Below are 15,100 nucleotides of genomic sequence, written 5' to 3'. Positions count from 1 at the left end.
GGGGACAGCCATTCTCTGGTTCGTTCCCCCATGGCAATGCCTTGGCCAATCAGAGTTGACCTGCCTGTTAAATTTAAACAGAAGCTTGGGAGTTAACTGTTCCCCTCTGCACTCCCCATGGCAACATCTGTACCAACCAGAATCCACTTGCTAACCAATCAGCACTCTTTAGATTTGGTATTCTTGGGCATCTGTCCTGATGAGTGCAAGACAAAAAGCTTCAACAGCACGTCTCATTTTTCAGCAATATTCAAGTTCTATACTAGCAAGCAACTAGTAAGTAGCTTATAGGCCATTCCGGAGGGTCAACCGTGTTGCTGTGTGTCAGGTAGGCCAGGCCAGATAAAGGTGGCAAATTTCCTTCCATAAAGGATATGAGTGAACCAGATGGGTTTTTATTACAATCTGGTAGTCTCACTGAGACTGGCTTTTTTATTACAGATTTATTTAATTGAACTTAATTTCCCCCAAGCTGCCACAATGGCATTTAAAGTCTTGTCTCTGGAGGATTATTCTGGGCCTCTGGCTTACTAGTCCAGTAATATCACCACTATACCACTGTCCCTCTGCATATATGCTGTACACACACAGGTGACAACACTGAGGTAGATATGGGCCGCACAGTGCCCCTCAGATATATTATAGCTGTGCCTCAAAGAGTAGCACACTTGTCTCAGAGTTAGAAGGTTGCAAGTTCAAATCCCCCTCCTGAGACTTGAGCACAAAATCTAGGTCGACACTCTTAGTGGGGTACTGAGGGAGTGCTGCACTGCCAGAGGTGCTGTCTTTGAGATGAGATGTTGGGTCATATCTGTGCTCTCTCAAGTGGATGGAGAAGATGCCATGGCACAATTTTGAAGAGTTCTGGTGTCCTGGCCAATATTTATCCCTTAAACAATATCTTATAAAAAAATCTGGTCAGTTATTTCGTTGCTGTTTGTGGGAGCTTGCTGTGCACAAACTGGCTGCCACCATTCCTACATTACAGCAGTGATGGCAGTTGAATAGTACCTAATTGGTTGTAAAGCACTTTGAGATATCTTGAGGTTGTGAGAGGCACTGTATACACGTCTACCAGCTTTGGTTCCTTTTTTAACATTGCATAATTACAGAAGCTAATATGGTCCATGAGACACACAAACATAGAAGTAAATATTAATTTTTAGATGAATAATGAAAGGAAAACATGAAACAACCAAAGGCCAGAGAGCTCATCAAATCCACTCCTTCACACACACCAAGGAAAATCTGTCACGCCTCTACCCCACTCATTTCAGGCAGGCTCAACGCATAAGGTCACTGATCCTCAAAATTCATCGAACTAAACTCCAGGTTGACCCTCTGTCCTTCACATCTCCAATAGAGACAGAGGACACGCACACAAAATATAGCACTGTTGATGACAATTCCACAGCCTTTCACTCTTTGTGTTCACAAAGAGCATGGGCTCCATCGGGCCCACAAAGCCAACTCCGAATGCCCTGTCCAGTTATGAAAAGACACAGAATCATGGAATCATGTGGAATTTGGAACAGTGCTTTCACCATCATCCCCTCCTATTTCACAATCCCCTTGTCCCCTCACACACCCCCAATGTTAATTTTTTTTTAAATTATTCGTTCATGGGATGTGGGTGTCACTGGCTAGGCCAGCATTTATTTCCCATCCCTAATTGCCCTTGTTCAAAGTGCATCTAAGGGTCAGCCATTGCTGTGGGTCTGAAGTCACTTGTAGGCCAGACCAGGTAAGGACAGCAGGTTCCCTTCCCTGAAGGACATTAGTGACAATCGACAATGGTTTTGTGTTGTCATAAAAATATAATAATTTTCATAATATTATTGTGATTTATTGTAAAGATGAGTTAATAGTGGGGATTGGATTAGTTTTTCTGCATGTATGTGTGTGTGTTGGGAGGTGGATGTAATTGAATTGGAGACAACTGGTCTGGAGGTTTTGAACTATCAACAAGAAGCCAGGCTTGAAATGCTAAACATGTAAACATGGCTGAAGTTTTATAATGTGAGGTGTAAGGAAAGTCTCCATTTTTAGATAAATTAGAGTAGTTTGAATTTCAAAGAGATGGTAAGATGTTACACCTAGCCAGAAGAAGCTAAGCCAGACAGTGTGTTTATTTTTCCCAAAGGCTACTGATAAAATTAGTACCAAGAGAGATTTATATTATGAGAAAAGTAAAGTTGCAAAGGCATATCAGAACAATGCTATTTGCATTAAAAGGGGGAAAACATGTATAAAGGAGATGAGGCTATGCGTAAGGGAGAAGGAATATTAAGGTCTAACACAAGTGTGAAAATCCTCCAGACTCTGTGCAACAAGTTGCTGTCTACAAGAACCAAAGCTGAGAAAACTCATTTTGAAACTCACTGTCCAGGGTGTTGCATTGCTTTGCCTGGGTCTGTTTAAATCTATTTGTATTTACTGTTGCTTTAACAGAGGTGTAACTGGGAGCCAGATTAATTAGGGGGTTTTAGGAGTTATTACAGTAGTAATTTGAAAACCTATGTATGTGCTTGAAATCTTTTCTTTTGTTAATAAATGTTTAATTTAGTTTTCTAAAGACCTTTGAAGTCACGGTAGTCATATTGCTTCTGAATTCAAGGCACCCGTCTCGAAATAAAATACAAATTGCAAAACAGTCGTGGCCGCGTGATCGTGGGTTTGATCTGCCTGGCACACATCATCTCCCACGTCACAACAGTGTTCATCATCAGGCTTTTAATGAATTCAAATTTCACCATCTGCTCTGGTGGGATTTGGACCCAGGTCCCCAGAGAATTCCCTTGGAATCCTAGTCAGGTGACAATACCACTATGCCACCGCCTCCCCTTAAATAAATAAAAGCTGTACCTTGGCTATAACGTCCCTGATAGTTTCAAGTGTAATACACTCATACTTGTCCTGATTCCTGATTTTCTGCAAAGAGAACCGTGTCTTCGTCTTCAGCTGCTCTTCACTGACAATTTCTAGATAAGAAAGTCATAAGTATTCCTATTATTTGCAACAGAATGACAAAGAGGAGCCTTCACATCGAGCCACTCACTTTGAAGCTGTACAGAATCGCATACTTCAGCTTCAGTCGTGGCTCAGTTGGTAGCACACTGGGAGGACTGTCACTTTAAGATCAGTTCAACTGAGCAGGTGGGGTCACGTGATTTGTTCAACCAATGTGTGGCCGGCGCGGGGGGAATAAATTCTAGGGAGGGGGCTTCCTAAGAAAAAGAAGATGGCTGTGTGAGGGGCTGGCTGTAGGAGCCAGCCCCTTGTACAAACAATTCACATGACCAGTTGAACTGATCTTAAAGTGACAGTCATCAAACACACTATCTCCTCTGAGCCTGTTCTGCCATTCAACGAGATCATGGCTGATCTGCAATCTAACTCCATATACCCTCCTTTGCCCCGTATCCCTTGAAAACACTTTGGTTAACAAAAATCTATCAATCTCAGGTTTAAAATTAACTATTGATCTAGTATCAATTGCCACTTGCAGAAGAGAGTTCCAAACTTCTATCACACTTTGTGTGAAGAAGTGCTTCTTAATTTCACCCCCTCTAATTTTTAGGCTGTGTCCCTTAGTCCTAGATTCCTGTAGCAGAAATACTCTCTTTATATACCCTATCTGTTACCCTTAGTATCTTGAAAACTTAGGTCAAATCACCCCTTAACCTTCTAAATTCCTAGAAATACAACCCACGTTTGTTTAACCTCTCCTCATAAACTGTGGGGTCTCGGTATCATTCCAGTAAATCCATGCTGCCCTCCCTAGGATTCAACTTCTATTTAGGCAATTAAGCGTATAATATAGGCTGACCCTAGAGCAGTATGAAGGTGGTGCTGCATTGTCAGAGGTGCTGTCTGCTCCCTCAGGTAGACTATTGGCACTGTGTCAAAGATGAGCAGGAGAGTTCTCTCTGGTGACCCGACCAATATTTATCCCTCAATCAACACCTAAAAACAGATTGTCCGATCATTACTCCTTTACCGCTTGTGGGATCTTGCTCAGCGCAATTTTTCCTACATGACATTAGTGACAACACTTCAAAAGTAATTTGCTGTAAAGAAATTTGAAACATCCTGAGGTCGGGAAAGGCACTATATGAATGCAAGTATCTCCCAGGTTACGGTGCAGAACAACAACAACTTATATTTAGATAGCACCGTTAACGTTACAGAATGTCCAAAAGTGCTTCACAGAAGCATTGTAAACCAAAATATAACACCAAGCCACATAAGGAGGTATTAGTCAAGATGGCCAATTGCTTCATCAAAGAGTGTCCTAAAGGAGGAAAGGAAGGTAGAGAGGTGGGGACATGTAGGGAGGGAAATCCAGAGCTGCGGACCTAGGCAGCTGAAGGTGAAGCAGCCAATGATGAGGCGATTATAACTAGACGCTCAAGAGGTCAGAATTAGGGAAGCATAGATATCTTAGAGGGTTGTGGGGCCGGAGGAGATTACAGATGTAGGGAAAGGGTGAGGCAATGGAAGGATTTGAAAACAAGGATGAGGGTTTTAAAATCAAGACTTTGCTTGAGCAGGAGCCGATCAATGTAGGTCAGCGAGTACAGGGGTGATAGGGGAACAGAACCTGCACAAGTTTAAGACACGGGCAGCAGAGTTTGGATTGCCTCAGGATTATGAGGGTGGAAGGTGAGAGACCAGCCAGGAGTGCATTGGAACAGTCGAGTATGGAGGTAACAAAGGAACGGATGAGGGATCCAGCAGCAGGTTACGGAGATGGAAATAGGTGCTCTTTGTGAAGCCATATGAGGTCAGGAGCTCACCTTGAGGTCAAATGTGGCAGCAAGGTTGCAAACAGAATGGCTTAATTTCAGACTGTTGCCAGGGAGAGGGATGGAGTCGGTAACTAGATAACGGAACAGAAGGAAGCAATCCAGCTCACCTCCCCGGCATTGATCTCTGAGAGAAGTCTCCACTACATTCCCTTTCACCAATCCTTTAAAAACCTCTCTCGCAAATATTTGCCTTGTTGAAAGTTTTTCTGGGATCTGCCACTACTACCTTTCCTGAACCATGTCCCGACAACCCCCCTCCGAGAAGAAACAAGATCGGGTGTCAGGAATCAAGTCAAGGATATTAAGTAGGCGCTGAAGAGATTTTTCAGAATGGTACCAGGGACGAGGGACTTCAGTTAATGTGAAGAGGCTGGAGAGGCTGGGATAGCTCTCCTGTCATAAACAAGAATCTTAAAGCAAAATAGAGCCAACTGCAGCTGTATGACAGAAAAGCTGGGTAAAGTCGATTGGGTAAACAGACTAAAAGGTATAGTAAATTAACAGTAGGAAACATTTAAAGAACGATTCAAAATGCTCGGCAAAAATACATTCCATTGAGAAACAAAAACTCAGCGAGAAAAATTCATCCGTGGCTTACTAATGAGGTTAAGGATGGTATTAGGTTAAAAGAAGTGGCTCATAATGTTGCAAAGAATAGTAGTAAGGCTGAGAATTGGCAGTGTTTTAGAAACAAGCTTTGGGCCACGAAAAAGTTGATAAAAAGGGGAAATAACAGAATAGAGAGTAAACTAGCCAGTAATATAACAACGGAATGTAAGGGCTTTTACAAGTATATAAAAAGGATGAGAGTAGCTAATGTAAATAAAAGCAGAAAATGCTGGAAAAACGCAGCTTCTGTGGGGAGAGAAGCAGAGTTAACGTTTCGAGTCCGTATGGCTCTTCTTCAGAGTATTTTGCTTTTATTTTAGCCAATATAATTCTGGTCCCTTATGAGCAGAGACATGAGAAATGGTCATGGGGAATGAGGAAATACCAGAAACAATTACCAAATATTTTGTACCTGCCTTTACAGTAGAAGACACAAGTTACAAACCAGAAATAGAGGATAACCTAGGGGCTAATAAGCGCGAGGGAATTAAGGTCATTAATATCAGCGGAGAAAAAGTATTGGAGAAACTCAAAGAATTAAATTCCAACAAATCCCCAGTACCTGATGGACTATATCTTAGGATTCTAAAAGAGATAGTAGCGGAGATAATAGATGTGCTGGCTCTAATTTTCCAAATTTCCCTGCATTCTGGAACGGTCCCAGCAGATTGGAAGTTAGCAAATGTAACACCACTATTCAAGAAAAGAGGGCCAGTCAGCCTGACATCTGTCATCAGAAAAGTGCTGAAATCTATTATTAAGGAAGTCCCAACAATGCACTTGGAAAAGCGTAGTATGATTAGAACAAATCAACATGGTTTTATGAAAGGGAAATCCTGTTTGACAAATTAATTGAGTTTTTTTGAGGGTGTTAACTAGTCGGGTAGATAACGGGAACCAGTAGATGCAGTGTGTACTTGGATTTCCAAAAGGCATTCAATAAGGTGCCACACAGAAGATTAATACACAAGATAAGGGCTTATGGAGTTGGGGGTGATATATTAGCATGGATGGACAGGAAGCAGAGAGTAGGGATTAAAGGGGCATTTTCAAGTTGGCAGGCTGCAAGGATCAGTGCTGGGGCCTCAGCTATTTGCAATGGATAGTAATGATTTGGAGAAACGGTCAGAGAGTAATGTATTTAAGTTTACTTATGATGCAAAGCTAGGAGGGAATGAAAGCTGTGAGGAGGACACAAAGAAGCTTCAAGGAGATATAGGCAGGTTAAGTGAGTGGGCAACAAGACGGCAGATGGAGTATAATGTGGGGAAGTGTGTGGTTGTTCACTTTGGTTATAAGAATAGAAAAGCAGATTATTCTTTTAAAAGACGTGAAACTTATAAATGTTGATGTTCAGGGATCCTTGGGTATACTTGTACAAGGAACACAGAAATGCGGGGACAGCAAGTAACTGCAAAAGCAAATGGCATGATGGCCTTTATTGCAAGGGGAGTAGAGTACGAGAATAAAGAAGCCTTGCTACAATTGTATGGGGCTTTGGTGAGGCCACATCTAGAACACTATGTGCAATTTTGGTCTCCATATTTAAGGAAGATATACTTGCATTGGAGGCAGTACAGCCAAGGCTCACTAGATTGGTCCTAGGGATCAGAGAGTTGTCCTATGATGAGAGGCTGAGTAAATTGGGTCTATATTTTCTGGAGTTTAAAAGAATGAAAATCTCATTGAAATATTCAAGATTCTGAAGTGGGTTGACAGGGTAGACACGGAGAGATTGTTTCCCCTGTCTGGGGAAACTAGAACAAGGAGATACAGTTTCAGGATAAGGAGCTAATCGTTTAGGACTGAGGTGAGGAGAAATTTCTTCGCTCAAAGGGTTGTGAATCTTTGGAATTCTCTACCCCAGGGGGTTGTGGATGCCCCATCATTGAATACATTTAAGGCTGGGACGGACAGACTTTTGGTCTCCCCGGGAATAAAGGGATATTGGGGAATGGCAGGAAAGTGGAGTTTAAGCCCAAGATCAGCCATGATCGTATTGAATGGCGGAGCAGGCTCGATGGGTCATATGGCCTACTCCTGCTCCTATTTCTTATGTTCCATAGAGCAGGGAACGTTGAGGAGAAATTTTGTAGAAGTGGTCAAAATTATGAGGGTGCATGGGAGAAGGGTCAGACGCTAGAGGGCACAAAATTAAAATAACTGGCAAACCTCCAGGCGGAAGTGAGGGCATTATTGTTTACCCAATGAGTCGTTATGGGGAAAGCACTGAAAGACAGATTCGATCGTAACATTTGAAAGGGAATTGGATATGTAGTTGAAAAGGAAAGGTTGTGAGGTCTATGGGGGAAGAAGGGGATGCGGGGGAGGACTAAAGAGACTGTGTAGGCACAATGGGCCAAATGATCTCCTGCAGTGCTATGCCAGCCTATGTGAAGAGGTTGTACATACCTGGCTGCACTACATTGAACTCCAATGCGGACGATGACTGGAGCAGACGGTGCATCAAAGCTTTGGCTAACAATGTTGGCATGATGATGACCGGTCGTTTTTCCCGAACCGTGATTGGCTGAACCAGGCTGTAGGGCAAGATCTTATCATTCTTATCTGCAATCCAAGTACACATCACTGTTTTGATAGAACATTTGCTTACACCCTCCCAGCACCCCCACCCCCCCCTTTAAAATGTTTGGCGGGAGCGTGGGGGACTTGGGGGGGGGTGGTAATTTTAACTTAACACACCGACCAAGAGCAGATGGCCCAACCATTTCACACCCCTGACCAAACTGACTTTCCAATTCTGGCTATGGTTCTACGGGTACCGCTACTCACCCACCTACCCATGAGCGACTCTACTGTTCACCCATGAAGCAGGAATCAGCAACTCAGAAGGCAATCTCAGGTTAATGTTTAATGTTTTCAGGATGCCTCAGCTATAAAGCCCATGCGACATGTATGTTAAACAATTTTCTGGAGAGCTGGCATTTTCAACAACGTTCCGTGGCTTGGTATTCCGCATCGGTGCACTTAACATAAAGGCATACACAGGTTACAATATTGAAACAGACCTTTCAGCCCAACCAATCTTTTTTTTTTTATCATTCTTTCATGGGGATGTGGGCGTCGCTGGCAATGCCAGTATCTGTTGCCCATCTCTAAATGGCTAATGGCCATTTCGGAGGGCAGTTAAGATTCAACTGCGTTGCTGTGGGTCGGGAGTCACACGTAGGCCAGACCAGGTAAGGATGGCAGATTCCCTCTGCTAAAGGACGCTAATGAACCAGAAGCGTTTTTACAACAATCAATAATAGTTTCATGGCCACCATTACTGAGATTAGCTTTCAAATCTAGATTTTTTGAGTTTAAATTTGAACGCCTTCCCACAAGGCCTCAGACTGGACCTCTGGATTATTCGTTCAGTGACACTAGCACTACCACATGCCTCCCCCAATTTTGTTCGAAGAAAAGAGCCAGAATATATATGATGGCTGAATGGTCTCCTGCTGTGCTGTAAACACTATGGTTCTGTAAACAACAACAGTAATGTGCATTTATTTCATCTCTTGAACATGACATAGCACCCCAAGGCACTTCACAGGAGCCTTATAAAGCAAAATTTGAAACTGAGCCACATAAGGAGATGTTAGGACAGATGACCAAAAGCTCATCCAAACAGGTAAGTTTCAAGGAATTTCTTAAGGGAGGAAAGAGAGATAGGGAGGGAGTTCCAGAGCTTTAGCAGCTGAAGGGCACAGCCACCAATGGTGGAGCGACTAAAATCGGGGATGCTCAAGAAATGCTCTAAGAATTAGATGTGCACAGATAGGTCAGGGTGCCGAAGGGCTGCAGGAGGTTACAGAGATATAGGGGAGCAAGGTCACGGGGGACTTGAAAAGAGCGATGAGAATTTTAAATCGGGGCATTTTCTTTAAAACCAGGAGCGGAAGCAGGTCAACGGCCGCACGGGTGTTAGGCTAACGGGGCTTGGCATGAGTTAGATCACGGGCAGAGCTTTTGATGGCCTCAAGTTTATGGAGCAACAGAACGTGAGATATCAGCCAGGAATGAATTGGAATAGCCAAGTCTAGAGGCAACACAGGCATGGATGAAGGTTTTCACAGCAGATGAACTGAGGCAGGGGTGGGGGTCAAATGGAGGTTATGGAGGTGGAAGCAGGCGGTCTTAGTGATGGCGCAGATGTGCGGTCGGAAGTTCATCTTGGGGTCAAATACAACTCCAAAGTTGCAAACAACCTGGTTCGCTCTCAGATAGCTGATAGGGAGAGGAGTGAAGTCAATGGCTAGAGGACCGAATTTTTCACCAATGGCTTTGGCCGTCACAGTATTTAATTAGTTCCTGCAATAAGGACCAAATCAAAGAATATATGAATAGAATATAAGAGCCAGGAGGTTATATAAAACTATATAACTGTATAATGAAACTATATAAAACATTAGTCAGGCCACAACTTGAGTCCTGTGTGCAGTTCTGGTCACCTCACTACAGAAAGGATGTAATTGGATATGAGAGGGTAGAGAAAGGGAGATTTACGAGAATGTTGCAGGATTGGAAAATTGCAGCGATGAGGAGAGATCGGATAGGCTGGGGTTGTTCTCCTTGGAACAGAGGAGGCTGAGGGGAGATTTGATTGAGATGTACGAAATTGTGACGGGTCTAGACAGAGTGGATGGGAAGGGCCTGTTTACTTTAGCAGAGGGGTCAGTGACTAGGGAGCATAGATTTAAAGTGATTGGTAGAAAGATTAGAGCGGAGATGAGGGAAACTTTTTTTAACCCAGGGCTGTGTGGGTCTGCAGCTCTCCTCCTGAAAGGGTAGTAGAGGCAGAAACCCTCACTCATTTAAAGGGTGTCTGGATGTGCACCTCAGGTGCCGTAACCTGCAGGGCTACGGACCAAACGCGGGAAAGTGGGATTAGGCCGGGTGACCCGTTTCTCGGCCGGCACAGACACGATGGGCCAAGTGGCCTCTTTCTGTGCCGTAAACCTTCGATGGTTCTATGAAAGAGGGATTATCACCTCCTGTTAGATAGGAATCCCCTTTTTCACCATGGTCTGGCAGTTGGACAATGACTTCCTTTGTCTGTGGTGTCAAAATGGTCACACGTCTCTGTTAAAGTGATTTACTGAGCAGGATTTGATCCTTAGTCTTTATACGGAGGAAGCATCCAGTAGACTTGACTCACTTTCATACCAGTATCTGAGAGAAGGGCTACTGGCACTGGGCTGTTGCCTTGGAAGGTTGGCGGGCACGATCCTCACTTGATCCGAACACAACTTCTTCACCTTAACATCGGGCTTCAGAAACTTTTATAGAACACAAGAGGTAAGGGTCAGGATAGTGAGAAGAGAATAACTTGTCATTAATATGTCAAAACTTATCATCAGGAAACAAGGCAGTGCAACCTTCAACACAACCGATTAGTGACTTCGAAAGGAAATTGGATGGCCACCTGAGGGAAATAGACTTGCAGGGCTACGAGGAGAGAGGGGAGGGAATGGGACTGGCTGGGTTACTCCACAGAGGGCTGGCATGGATCAAAGGGCCTCCTTCTGTGTTAGAATGACTCTGTGACTATTCGATGGTGATTATTTTTTATTTTATTGAGGGCTAACGTCACCTCACCAAGATCCACTGGCTGGATTAACGCTCAATTACACGATGTATACTTAAGCAACATGGGAATACGTGAGTGGGGAGACTTTAGAACTTACGGCATGGTCCAAGTACAATGACCAGATTCGTTGGCACTTTACCTTCTTCTCCCTCTCATTCTTCTGGACGGTTCCCGTCAGTGCGTAGATTTTAACCAGGAGGAGCTGGTGAGCTCTGAAAAAGAGAGAGAGAGAGAGAGAAAAACGCCATTGAATGCAGTCCAGTTGCACCTCGCTGTCACCAGCCGATCAGATCAATGTCTCCCGGCATTGAGAGTTTTTTATAACATGAAAAATTGGCATTAAACCTCAGAGCAGCCAAAGCTGCATACACAGAATTACACACAGAGGACGGTAGTTTACGGGGTCTGTAAGAGCGGGAAATGTGGCGGGTGGGGGTGACTTAATTAGGCAGGAGCTGAAAGTTTGGTTTCCCGATGGTGGGTTGAGATGCAGAGATGAAGTCAGCATGGTGGCAGTGGCAGGCTGGGCCTCATGCCATCCCATGGGGCGGGTTCTGATTTGTAATATGTTTGCAGGCCATAAATACCCATTACCATCTACTTTCAAGGTCAAGTCAGGGGTGCGCGGGAATGTCGTGCCACCCTGTTCATATTTGTACAGCTGTGTCTGGTGTGAGCTGTTGTCTCTGTTGGAGAGGAGCAGGAGAATGGCAGCTCGCACGGAGGCTCAGGGCTTGCAGAAGGGCAAGCCAAGGGTGAGCGGGAGGGGAGGGCGTGTGGAGTGGGGCCAAGGGCACAGAGGAATCCAATGGAGGACAGAGGGTGGGGCCAGAGGCATGGGGGAGTGAAGTGGGAAGGGTCTTGGGTATGGCGGTTGGGGGAGATGGGGGCAGGTGGAGTTGGTGAATGGTGTTGTGGTTTTATAACGATATAAAGGCACTAATCACTCATAAGGGATTGTGTAAACACGTTCTGGGTTCATTTATTTAAACCAGGCACATGAGAACATAGACACGGATAGAAAACTTGAAGACATCAGCAGCAGAGCTGCATTCCGCTCACAGGCTAAAGTGAAACTGAGACTGAATCACATGACACACTTCCCTTCCAGTGATGTCATGCCGCTATCCCTTAAAGGCATATTACAACAAATGGCATTAAATGATAAGGTAGAGAATGATGGAGAGGAGGAGTTTGGGGTGGGGGGTGGCTGGTAGTTGAGGGTCACGATCCTGTTGAATTGAAAGGACCATGAGTTTTCTGACGCAATGGAGTTTGACAGCAAGGTTGTGGCCGTGATACAGAGCCTGCCTGTTTGTCCAAGAGGCTCTCATATAGTCCAGTTGTACCTGCTGCATTGTTAGGTGACAGTGGGATCCACCTTCTCCCCCTGCATGATCGCGTGTGTCTCCCATGCCCACCACTGGCACTTTAAATTTTAATTAGAATCACATGGGAGCCACCTCCTGACACAAAAGTGGAAGTGCCGCCCGCTTCCAGTTCCAAGGTTGGGAAATGCACACAACGGATAAAATACCGCCCATTGGCCATGATAAAAGATCATTCAACCCGAGTGCTCCATAGTAACCTTTACACTCTTGTATCCTCCTCCCATTCTAACTACCTCTTCCCACCATCACCACCACCCCCACCCCCCCCACTCTCATCCCTCTGTTCCTTTCTCCCTCGTGTCAACTTTTGTCTGAAGACACTCCTGTGCAAGTGCCTTGGGACATTTGCTATATTAAGGGCGCCATCTAAATGAAACTTGCTGTTGTATGCATCAATGCTTCAACCACTCCATGTGGCGACCAGCTCCACATTCTCATCGCTCTATGTGCCAAGGTATTTTGGCTTATTTGATTTCTTGCTGATACTCTGGTTCTATCTGCCTGGGTCTGGGCTCACCCATGAGGCGAAACAGTTCCTGCACATAAACCCCTCTGCGCCCTTTCATAACTTTAGGAGGCTCTGTCAGGTCTATCTTAGTCTACTTTTCTCCAGAGAAAAGAGTGTCAAAAATGGCTCAATCTCTTTGATAGTTGCGTCTTCTCAATTCTACTAAGCTCCCGGTAGATTTTCTTTGCAATTCAGCCAGCACTTCAATATCCTTTCTGTAGTAGGGGGACCAGGACTGTACACATAAATATTCCAAGTGTACTCTAACCAAAATGCTATCTAAATTTAACTTTACAGCCCTATTTTTGTGTTCCATTTCTCTGGAAATGAACCCCAGTATTTTGTCTACACTCTTTCTGCCCTTGGTACTTTTGGCCATTTTTGTGTCTGTATTCCAAGGTCCCTTTGCTCCTCTATCCCAGGGTGGATACAGAGAGAATGTTGTTAGGGAGAGGATAACTTGAGGTCATCAATTTGTTTTTAGTGTATCTTCACGCACACTTTTTATTCTCTTGGGGAATAGAAGAGTCTCACTGAAACTCTGTCCTTTTCACAAGGGTTTCCAAACTCAGTGTTTGAAGAGCTGGCTTTTGAGTTCTCTCCAAGTACCTCTCCCAACAGGGATCCACCTCCAGGGTTTCAATCTCGCCGTCTGAGGTTCCTTTCCACTGGATCTCTGCGTGAACTCAAACTTCGCCTTCCAAACACACTTTCAGATCTTCGGCAGGGCCAAGCAGAACCCCACTGCTTCAAAGGGTACCTTTGCCCTCACGGCCTGCATCGCTGAGTCACCAACCTTCGGTTGCCTTCTCAGATCTTTGGGGCTTCTCTGGAGTCTGCTCCTCGCAGCTCTCTCTCTTTAAATTTGGAGTCAATTGCTCCGCTCCTTCTCAACTATTCCTGATCTCTGTACTTGGCCTTTACCTGGGATCAATTTCTGCTTCTTCTTTGTTTGGGACATTCTCCCTGTCCCGCTCCCTGGGATACCTTCTCTCGAATGGCGCTCCTCTTCAGGTCTCCTGACCTGCGGTTTTGCGCTGTTTCACTTTTTCTTTTTCCTCTGTGCATGCGCCCAGGGCTGGTTTCCAGCCTGAAGATGTGAAAATGGACAAGCCGCGCATGTCCGGCCCTTTCCCGGCTGGGGCATGTGCAGAAGCCCCGAGACCCACTGGGAACTGTAGTTCCCAAACTCCGAACCACCCGATCTAAACTCGAGGTAAGTACCGGAGTTCGTTATAAAAGAGGAAACTGGACAAGCATGTGAGGGTTATAATGAGAGAGTTAGATGGAGGACATAAACACCAGCATGGACTTATAGGGCCGAATGGCCTGCTTTTGTGTTGTGTATCTTATCTGGTGGCGATGGTGTGCCACAGTTCACTCAGGGAGACTAAGTCACTGCGGTAAATGCACTTCCACCTGCATTTTGCAGTCTGGAGCTATGGATGGTGATGGTAGAGGCTCTAACATTCTTCCCATCACATGGGCTGACCAGGAATCTCTCCCACTCTTACCACCTGCCATTGGTATGTGTCGGGTGGATTAGCAGGTTGGCAGGTTGGCACTCAATCTATATGGCCACCTTAGCAAGGTAACTTGCATGGCCATCATGTCTTGGGGGTGGGAATCAAACCTAGAGTTTCTGGCTCAGAGGCAGGAACCCTACCCACTGCGCCACAAGAGCTCCTTATGTAGGCTATGTAATCCCATGTAATTTAGTTTCCCAGGAATAAGTGGCCTCATTATTCCTCCTGTCCAAAAGGAACCACTAACCCGTTGCCGGATTGAAGTTCATTTGCCCTTTATCTGGCCGCTCTGTAGGCCTGTCGTGATGGGATAGTCGGTACTGTACCTGCTGTAGCTGGGGATGGTTCCCTGCTCCATGTCCTTCATGGTAAATGGGTCGACTCGGGCGCACAGCCACTCGTATTTTGTGTGCTGGACGGTGTCCAACACATGCAGAATCTCGTCGCACTTCACCTGCAAGGAGCAGCTATCCACCTTGCCCAGGATGTTCAGGTTCACTCGAATGTAGAAGGAGCCTCGAGCCACCGACTCCTTGTCTTCCAGGACTCTCTCAAGCTTCCTGTAACCTAGAGGTCCAGATATGTGAGAGAAGCATTATTTTACACCAGCAGACACAGGTACAATCAGACAGTCATAGGGTGGGGAGGGTCTACTCCTG

The 15,100-nt window shown here is 45.1% G+C and overlaps 1 protein-coding gene across 2 annotated transcripts in view; it reads right to left on the bottom strand.

The window, feature by feature from the left end:
* Positions 1-15,100, bottom strand: part of LOC144669267 (caspase recruitment domain-containing protein 11-like) — a 111,643-nt gene that overhangs the window by 5,973 nt on the left and 90,570 nt on the right. The window contains exons 17-21 of one of the 2 annotated variants that reach the window (XR_013573652.1): positions 14,768-15,008; positions 11,156-11,228; positions 10,585-10,705; positions 7,833-7,960; positions 2,866-2,981 (exon numbers count right to left, since the gene is read on the bottom strand). Coding sequence is in view for 1 of the 2 variants with exons in the window: in XM_078531593.1 (XP_078387719.1) it covers positions 2,866-2,981; positions 7,833-7,988; positions 10,585-10,705; positions 11,156-11,228; positions 14,768-15,008 (707 nt within the window). In the remaining variant the exon portion in view is untranslated. Of the gene's footprint in view, positions 1-2,865; positions 2,982-7,832; positions 7,989-10,584; positions 10,706-11,155; positions 11,229-14,767; positions 15,009-15,100 lie in introns of both variants that reach the window. The other variant, XM_078531593.1, reaches the window with a different exon arrangement.

The sequence above is a fragment of the Cetorhinus maximus genome, chromosome 29, assembly GCF_964194155.1.
Source record: "Cetorhinus maximus chromosome 29, sCetMax3.hap1.1, whole genome shotgun sequence".
Classification (NCBI taxonomy): Eukaryota; Metazoa; Chordata; class Chondrichthyes; order Lamniformes; family Cetorhinidae; genus Cetorhinus; species Cetorhinus maximus.
This window is presented reverse-complemented; position numbering and strand designations above follow the sequence as displayed.